The sequence below is a fragment of the Mobula birostris genome, chromosome 19, assembly GCF_030028105.1.
Source record: "Mobula birostris isolate sMobBir1 chromosome 19, sMobBir1.hap1, whole genome shotgun sequence".
Classification (NCBI taxonomy): domain Eukaryota; kingdom Metazoa; phylum Chordata; class Chondrichthyes; order Myliobatiformes; family Myliobatidae; genus Mobula; species Mobula birostris.
The window spans coordinates 8889659-8899790 of NC_092388.1; the positions used below are offsets into that span (position 1 = coordinate 8889659).

Below are 10132 nucleotides of genomic sequence, written 5' to 3' on the forward strand. Positions count from 1 at the left end.
AGGTGCCGGGTGGTTGAGGAGTACTAACTGTTCTTGAATCTCACATTTCCTCAAGGTTTATATTGATGAGATTTTAATTAGATTTTGCACTGGCTCTTATGTCACTGTTATAAGAACAGCAAATGCCATTTATAATTTATACTGAGCGTTATCAATAATGCAGAGGGAGGTGTTGCTTCTAGTGACAGATACAGTGTAGCTTCTAAATTGGTCATTGGTACTGAAATTTTATTTTGATTAATAAAAGCATATTCTTCATTTAATTGACTTAAACCTGCAAATTCTCAACTTGATCCAGTAAGCCTCTCTATATCTCTGTAGCTGTGCATTAGTTGTGTCTAATTGTGCAATACTTAATCCTTTCTCCTGTTTTATTTTGCTTTATTTTTCCAAAGTCTACTTGACAATGATTTTATTTAGATCATATAAATGCTGAGCTATTGTTTCTCCTGATATCCATCATCTTGCAAACTTTATGCAAAGATTGACTGAATATTATATAGAGTGGGGAGGTAACTTGTGCTTGGTGCCTTATTTGTGCTGTTAGTTGATGCTGTTCCAGAGTGTGATCATACTTTTAATAGGAGGTGGGTTCAGTTCCATTCAGGCTAGTGAAGGAAAATTAACCAGGGAATCTGTCGTAGGATATAGAACATCATGACACAGTACAGTCCCTTCAGCCCACGATGTTGTGCTGACATTTTAACCTACTCTATCAATCTAGCCCTTCCCTTGCACATAACTCTCCATTTTTCTATCATCCATGTGCCTATCTAAGAGTTTCGTAAATGTCCCTAATGTATCTAGACTTGGATAGAGTCGATGTGGAAAGGATGTTTCCTATAGTGGGAGAAGGTAGGACCAGAGAGCACAGCCTCAGAATGCAAGGATTTCCATTTATAACAGAGAGGAGGAATTTCTTTAGCTAGAGAATGGTGAATCTGTGGAATTCATTGCCACAGACGGTTGTGGAGGCCAAGCCATTAGGTATATCTAAAGCAGAAGTTGATAAGTTCTGGATTAGTAAGATTGTCAAAGGTTACAGGGAGAGGACAGGAGAATGAGGTTGTGGGGGACAATAAATCAGCCAGGCTGAAATGGCAGAGCAGACGATGGGCCAGATAGCCTAATTCTGCTTCTGTGTCTTAGGGAGTTAAGGTATCTGCCTTGACCACCACTCCTGGCAGCGTTCCAGGCAATAAACGCACTGTGAAGAATATATCTTTGGCATACCTTCTGTACCTTCCTCCGTCACCTTAAAATTATTCCGCCTTGTATTAGGCAATTCTGCCCTGAGAAAATAGTCACCAGCTATCCATTCTATCTATGCCTTTTATAATCTTGTACACTTCCATCAAGTTAGTCTGTCCAAAATGTCTGTCTGTGGTGCTGAGGGAATTCATCTGAACGTGCATGTCTGTTGACATGACATGCAACCTTAAACTGAGTGATAGAAGAAGAGCTGCAATTAATGTGCAGTGCTCACCGCTGAGAATTGCATGCAAAATAGTCAACTGATAGCAACACTGATTGCGATACAAATTACTTGGACATGGGCAGTACTTCACTGATTTTTGAGGTGAGGTCACTATTCTAAAATTGGAAACGTTAGGCACGTTAGGCACTTTGTGCACAGCACAAGCAACATGGTGATGACAAGGTAGCAGGTTTTATTAAATCCTTCACTAATTTGCACTTCTAAAAATATAAAACCACACTTTCTTTGAGCTCTGTGAATCTGATCATTTCAGTAAATAGTGGAAAATGCATAATGCCACATGGTATTATTTGCACACACCAAAAAACCTGCAATAAATTTAAGACCATAAGGCAGTGGAGCAGAATTAGGCCATTCAGCCTATCGAGCTGCTCTACTATTCTATCATGGCTGATTTATTTTCTCTCTCAACCCCATTCTCTGGACTTTTCCCCGTAACTTTTTCCCCATAAGTGTTTATAAGCAATGTCATTTATTGGGCAATTGGAGTGGAATTTCGTTTGTGATGAGGAGAAAGAATTGTTTAGAGTCAACTGTAAATCTTCAGTGTAATCTAATGTATGTTTTTGTGTGATCAGAATTCTGACCTTGAATAGTGATCTGTTCAGAAGCTCACAAACATGGTTCTATCACCAAGGGAACTGGGTGAAACTAAACTCTTGGGAAAAGTGACTGAAATCTCCATGAATCAGGATGTTTCTAAGCTACTCATTATATTGTTGGATAAGTCTGTTCAATATGTGTGGTTACAGCCATCAGCACTAATGGCTCTCTCAGGAAATCTGTTCATTAGACCATATGACATAGGAGCTGAATTGGGCCATTCTGTCCATCAAGTCTGCTCCACCATTCCATCATGGCTGATTTATTATCCCTCTCAACTGCATTTTCCTGCTTTCTCCCTGTAACCTTTGACACCCTTACTAATCACAACTATCAACCTCTGGTTTAAATACACCCAATGACTTGGCCTCCACAGCCATCTGTGGTAATGAATTTCACAGGTTTATCATCTTCTGGCCAAAGAAATTCCTCCTCACCTTTGTTCTAAAAGGACATCTTTGTATTCCGAGGCTGTACCCTCTGGATCTAGACTCCCCCAAAAGAGGAAACATCTTCTCCACATCCACTTCATCTAGTCCTTTCAATATTTAATTGGTTTCAATGAGATACCCATCATTCTTCTGAACTCCAGTGAGTACAGGCATAGAGTACAGGCAGTGAATACTATTAGTGACTGAGTCATTGACAGGGGAGTTTTGGCTCGCTAGATTCAAATCCCCGTTGCAAGTAACCTTGTGTAACCTTTTCTGAAAGGAAATTGTGTGAATGCCTAACCAAGTAGACACGTGCACACGCTGCTGGAGGAACTCAGCAGGTCATGGAGGGAACACCCAGTCGACATTTCAGTCCAAGGACCTTCATCAGGAGAAAGTGAACTGGAAGATGAGAAGAAAATTAGGTTAGCAGAGCTGGGAGAATAAGAGCCTGGACAGAGGGAAATATTTTGAGGAGAATTCTAAAGAGATGATTTATAAAGGCACTTTGAATTCCGGGACAGTTTTGTTTTAGAGATACTGAGTAGAATGGGCCATTCTGGCTCTTTGAGCCATGGCACTAGCAACATAATTCGGATGATAGTAGTCAAAAGCTAAAGAGCTCATCATCAACTCTGGATGGATGAAGTTAACTCTCATTCTTTATCAATTAGTGAATGTGAACATAATTTCCAAGGGTCATTGGTAAGTTATAAATACAGCACGTCTCATCACAAAGAAGGCATGACAGCACCTCTTCTTTCTTAAAAGTTTTGCGTAGAATCAGCATATCGGAATCTGAGGCCTCTGTTGGTCAGGTTCGACCAGGGATGGTACGTATGCCTGGGCGGTACAATATGGAGAGCAAGCTGTTGCCCGTGTAGCAAGCTCCCCTTCTCCAAGCATCTGACAAACCCAAAGGAACAGCAAAGACTGATAGTTTGGCACTAGCGGCATCACAGGAAATGCCAATCAGCACTGTGCTCAAAGTAGGGCTACCTTAGGGACTCCAGCTCAGGGTTTACTCCTGAAGCCTTCCCTTCTCTCTTTCTCCATTCCCTATTCTACCTTTCTTCATATCCCTTCTCTTCTCCTCGCATGTCCCTCTGGTGCCACTCCTTCCCTTTCTCTATTGGTCCATAAAACCATAACACATAGGAATAGAATTAGGCCATTTTGTCCATTGATACTGCTCCTTCATTCCACTATGACCTCTCCTACCTTCTCCTCATAACCTTTGATGCCCTCACTATTCAAGAACCTATCAACCTCTGTTTTAAATACTTCCCTCTTCTTTCAGATTCCCCCTTCTTCAGCTTTTTATCTCTTCCACCTATTACCTCCTGACTTCTCACTTCATCCCTGTTCTCTACCCACCCTCTTTCCCCCTCTCCTGGCTTCACCTATCACCTCCCAGCTTCTCACTTCACCCCGATTCCCCGACCCACCCACCTTCCCCTTCACCTGGCTTCATCTGTCGCCTGCCAGCTTGTACTCCTTCCCCTCTGCCCGTCTTCTTATACTGGCTTCTTCCCCCTTCCTTTCTAGTCCTGATGAAGGGTCTTGCCTGAGATGATGACTGTTTATTCCTCTCCATAGATGCTGCCTGGCTTGCTGAGCTCCCCCCAGCATTCTGCATGTATTGCTCTGGATTTCCAGCATCTGCAGAATCGCTTGTGCTTACACTTTATTGTTCTATTTCTCTTAACAGGAGTCTGGTCAAAAGCTCTTGCAAGCCATACAGGGTCTGGAGAAACAAGGCCTGGAGGCCATGCAAGATATACTGAAGTCTGATGAAGCCATTAACCCTTTGGAAGTAGCAGACCTCTTCTATGATTGTGTAGACACCGAAATAAAATTCTACAAGTGACTCAGGTGAAAACTTCCTTTTTGCTAGTAAGCAATATTTGGCTGCAAAAGACAACCTCAAATACATTCGGTGGCCACTTTATTAGGTACACCTGCTCAGTACTGCAAATATTTAATCAGCCAATCACGTGGCAGAAACTCAGTGCATAACAGCACGCAGAAATGGTCAAGAGATTCAGTTGTTGTTCTTCAGACCAAACATTAAAATGGGGAAGAAATATAATCTTGGACTTGGACCGTGGAATGATTGTTGGTGCATGACAGTTTGTTTGGGTATCTCAGAATTATCTGGTCTTCTGGGATTTTCACGCACAACATTCTCTAGAGCAAGGGTTCCCAACCTTTCTTATGCCAATACCATTAAGCATAAGGGCCATGGACCCTAGGTTGGGAACCCCTGCTGTAGACTTTACAGAGCAGGATGCGAGTTACAGAAACATCAAGTGAAAGGCAGTTCTGTGGGTGAAAATGCTTTCTTACTGGGGGAGGTCAGAGACACACAGGATTACCCAATAAAGTGGCCACTGAGTGTATGTCACTTCCATAGTGACTTTTGAGCATGAGTTTAGCTAAGAATATTGGGAACAAAATCTCTTCCTAATTTAAATTTCATTCTCCTTTACTCTTGTGTATTGAAGAATGACAATAAACGATCCTGAATCTTTAAATTATCTGTGGCCAGAATGTAATATTTTCAGTTTTTTAAAAACTGATCAGAGAACAATACAAATGGCTTTACTCAGCAGCTATTTTGTTTTTAATCCAAGTAGTTTAAACAGTTCTTGTCAATTCTTAATGCCTAAAACGTTGCCTTGCATCAGGAACTCCAGAACCCTTAGTCACTTAGAAAGTTTTCATATATTTTTCCATACGTGATGTAGGGAGCTAGAAGTGCATTCTAGATCAAAACTGCTGATCTATGAGAATGGTTGAAGTCCTGGCTTCGTCATTTGTTGTTCGACAGCACTTGCCAGTGCTGGGACCTCTTGTAGACCTCTTGTGCAATTATTCTTACCAATACACGTTCAACTGTATACATTGGGGTTCCCAACCTGAGCTCCCTTGCTCAATAGTATTGGTCCATGGCGTAAACAGAGTGGGAACCTCTTGAATACATGTATACCACCAAACAAAACAATGTTTCTCCAGAGCAAAGTGCACAACACTGTACATGTAAATCACACACACACTAATGTTACCAGAAAATTAACAAATAAAAAGGTACATTTATGACACAAGTCAAAAAGTAAACAGCATACGCTACTGGCATTTTGTATGTGTTGAGACCAGGGTGGTGACAGGGAGTTCAGCGGTCTCAGGGCCTGGGGGAAAGAATCTGTTTCCCATCCTCACAGGCGGGAGCAGACATCTCACAATGTTGATCTGGGAACTTTTCTAGTCTTTATCATTCCTTTTTCTAATTTCTGTATTCAAAAAGATCCTAATTTCAGAAAATTGGCAGGCATGGTGAGATGTAAATCCATTCTAAAGTGTTCCAGATAATATGGCCGCAAGATACCAGATGGTAATCAGTGAAAAGCAAATTCAAGCCGTATGTGAGGATAAATATAATAATGATGCTAAAATTAGAACATTGTTGTTGTTATTACAGAACCCGAGAATATTACACCACAGTACAGGCAATTCGGCCCACAATGTTGTGCTGAACTTTCAGCCTACTCAGAGATCAACCCTAACCCTTCTCTCCCTCATAACCCTCCATTTTTCTATTATCCATATGCCTATCTAAAGATCTCTGACATATCGCCAATGTACCTACCCCACAAGTGGTTGGATAAGAGTTATTGGAGAGTTAGTATACTGGAGAGAAATACACTCAGTGGCCACTTTATTAGGTACACCTGCACACCTGCTCGTAAATGCAAATAATCTAATCAGCCAATCATGTGGCAGCAACTCAGTGCATAAAAGCATGCAGATGTGGTCAGGAGGTTCAGTTGTTTTTCAGACCAATGGGGAAGAAATGTGATCAAAGTGGCTTTGACTGTGGAATGATTGTTGGTGCCAAATTGGGGGGGGGGGGGGGGGTTTGAGTATCTCAGAAACTGCTGATCTCCTGGGATTTTCGCACACAAAAGTCTCTAGATCATACAGAGAATGGTGTGGAAAAACAAAAAAAAAAATCTAGTGATCAGTGGTTCAGTGGGTGAAAATGAGAGAGGTCAAGGGGGAATAACCAGGCTGGTTCAAGCTGACTGGAAGGTGACAGTAGCTCAAATAACCACACATTACAACAGTGGTGTGCAGAAGAGCATCTCTGAATGCACAACACGTTGAACCTTGAAGTGGATGGGCTACAGCAGCAGAAGACAACAGCAGGTTCTAATCCTGAACCTGATTAAGTGGCTGTTGAGTGTATTTTTCAAGCTAACTGAACATGAAAACGTATTACGAAATAATTTTTTTCTTTTGCAGCTGCTACCAGTGATCCAAGAATTGTCATGTGATTTCCCAGAGAGAGTTCTTTATTCAAGAAACTTCAAAGAATTGCCTCTTCAACTCAAATGCAAGAGAAGACTGAAAATTACTCTTCCATAGTTGGTCTCTGTTTCCAAGTGCTTTAACTACTCACTGAAGTACCAGCTTCATACATCCCATTGTGCTTTGTCTAACCTTTGTGTCTAGTGGTAGGAAACAGCCGGTGGTTGGTTGTTAAGTGTGTGCATGCAGATTGATCTGAAGCAGGATATCTCAGATGCTTTATTTGTGATGGTGGCAATTGCATTCTTCACAAAAATTCATTGAGTAACTAATAATAGCAAATCATAGCCGAGGCGACAGGCTAAGGAGAATCATGATATAACATTCACAGAGCTATGTACAATATCACTGTCCTTAGTTAACTTACATTCTTAAGCCTTTTACCCATGCTAGGGCACAGGCCACTGACAGCAACTCACCAGATTCCTCTGTCACGAGCCAGTTCTTCAAGTGCAGTGTAGTCCATCCTCGAAGATCCTTCCTTTCCCAGGGATGAGGTCTCGGGAACTTCTCTTGGCATTTCTGTAGCTCTGGGTTTTTACCAGGTGGGATGGCTCGTCTCACGCCCACCCTCCTCCTTTCGCAACCAGGTTAAATACTCCGTAAATTTTATTCACAATAAACGCGTTAGTATTATTCTTGAATCTAATGCCCCTCGGTAAATGCTTGCTGCTACTGCACTGCAATTCACGTGTTCCTTTAAAATGGAGAAAGCCACCAGAACTCCAGTGGCAGGAAGACAACATAATCTGTAGTATATCACATCTATTCATCATGGATAGTGGACAATAGACTAAAGGCTGTCCATGGATATGGAGTTTGCATTTGCAGAATGCTTAAGTTTTGCTCCTGACACTCTTCAATGCATTTAACATTTTTGGATGTTACTTTCAAACGATCAAAATGCAAAAAAAGAAAATCCTAGATGTCGGATAAGTAAAAACAATAAACAATGAACACAACAAATACTGTAATTCGGATAAAACGTCATCACCATGAAAGAGTAGCTCCGCTTCTCAGCCTGTTGATATTTCCAGGACTTTCTCAATGTCAGGTTTTCATTTTCCTTTAGATGCAGTATGGTGTCTTGTTTGGTTTAAGTGTTGTCCCTAACCTGGGGTCTGTGCTCTTAAATTTAAAAAAGTAAGGCATTCATTTTATTTTTGTCATTAATTTGCTACTTAGCCTTGGTTATTTGCCCTTTGATATTTGTGTTGGCAATGTTTCTGAAGAAGGGTTTCAGTCCGAAACGTCGTCTGATTATTTATTTCCATAGATGCTGCCTGCCTGACCTGCTGAGTTGCTCCAGCATCTCGTGTGTGCATCTGATAGGTTCCATTTTTAATATTTTTCAGTTAATAGATATGTATTTAGTTCCTAGTCTAGCTCAGTGGTTCTCACCATGGGCCACAAGTAAAGGACTAGAAACTGGGGGCCACAGGAGTTTCTGAATGGGTTGTGATAAGTTTACTGTTTTAATGAAATATTGCTGAAATATAAAATTAAAAAAGAAATGAATATATGTAATTTAATTGGGAACCCTGAATGAAATGAATGGGAAAATATGTTAGATGATGCAAATGAGGCAGCACAACAGCTTAGCCTGTATATTGACTGTATATTAGAACAATTAGTACAATTGACGAAAAAAAACTTCTAACATCTAACGGAGGCCATGGAGGGTGGGGGCCAGAGAGGTAAATGGAAGTTACAGGTGGGCTCTGTGCAGAAAAAAGGCAGAGAACCACAAAAGCCCAACTCTCATTTTCCTCAGTTAAAGATTTTTCAAACGTCGACTTTTTAATGCATGACGCACAAGCGGCCTCAGACTTAGATAATCTTACCGTAACTACTCTCAAATAAATAGCAGCATTAAAGTTAATAAGTGATGAGTTACCTGCATCGTTTGTAGTTTTTTTTAACTCAAAGCAATTTCAATTGGGCATTTTATGATTTGGATCCTGTTAAAGCTTATGATGTAGTAATTTATTATTGACATAATCGGTAAGTAAAATCTCTATGTAGTGACCTTACATGCTTATGTTTGCTTTTTTTAAAAACAGTCGACACTACTGAAACAATTATTGACTGCCCTTGCTGACCATTTGATATGAATTGTAATCGGCTGCTAACATTTTTTTACTAATCACCCTGATTGGTATTGGCTCACTGGGGTGCGATGGTAGCGTAGTGGTTAGCATGACGCTATTACAGCTCAGGGAGGCAAGTTCAGTATTGGTGCTGTCTGTAATCAGTTTGTACATTCTCCCCGTGACCACATGGGTTTCCTCCAGGTGCTCCAGTTTCCTCCCTCAGTTAGGGTGATTGTAAATTGTGCTGTGATTAGGTTAGTGTTAATGAGGTGGGTTGCTGGGTGGCGTAGCTCATTGAGCTGGAAGGGCCTGTTCTGTGTTGTATCTCTAAAGTAACTAAATAAAACAGTTGCATGTCAAGAAGATGTTTGTGTGCTTCACGTACTGAACAAACTGAAGGGCGAGTCTTGTGTGGCGGACTCCTTTCAGACACTGCAATGACAAGTTTTATTTCTGTTTTCCTTGGTCATATTAGCTTTGTGGCAACTCATTTTTAAACCACTGGGATCTATGATGGAAATTTTAGGATCTAATTGAAACTGTTAGAGGCGTGTTCTATGTATTTACAACCGTGACATGGATTTGGTCTTTCTCTGGCAGAAGTGATATACATGGAATAATGTTATAATAAACCAATTGAAGTCTGTGTTTTGCTTAACAATTGTGCATAAGTATGTCATTTGTACCAATGGACAGGAGGAAACTGCTCTGGGACCATTTTTTGCTTTTTTAAAGTTTCTGTACAGTTATAGTATGTTCAAGATTGCTCAATATCATTTCCAGTACACAAGTGTAAAGAAGAATGAACTAATACTTACTCCAGATCCAATGCAGCATATAAAAAAACACAATAAGATTAAAAAAAAACACAATAAATATCAATACTTAGATGTCAATTGTATGTCATAATGTGACTGTGACAGGAAATGATAAAGTAGTGCCAGTAGGGCAAGTGCAGGGGTGCACTGATTGGAGGTGTTACTCAGTCTTACTGCTTGGGGAATGTAACTGTTTTTGAGTCTGATGGTCCTGGTGTGGATGGCACGGAGCCTCCTCGCTGATGGGAGTGGGACAAACAGTCTATGAACAGAGTGGGTGGGATCCTTCATGATGTTACTGGCCCTTTTTTTGGC

General features: G+C 40.8%; 1 protein-coding gene across 2 annotated transcripts in view; it reads left to right on the forward strand.

Moving 5' to 3' along the window:
- Positions 1 to 9589, forward strand: part of LOC140212292 (secernin-1-like) — a 61495-nt gene extending 51906 nt beyond the window's left edge. For both annotated transcript variants that reach the window (XM_072282993.1, XM_072282994.1), the window contains exons 8-9: positions 4247 to 4410; positions 6841 to 9589. In XM_072282993.1, the coding sequence (XP_072139094.1) occupies positions 4247 to 4405 (159 nt within the window). In that variant the 3' untranslated portion in view covers positions 4406 to 4410; positions 6841 to 9589. The remainder of the gene's footprint in view (positions 1 to 4246; positions 4411 to 6840) is intronic.
- Positions 9590 to 10132: the final 543 nt, after the last annotated feature.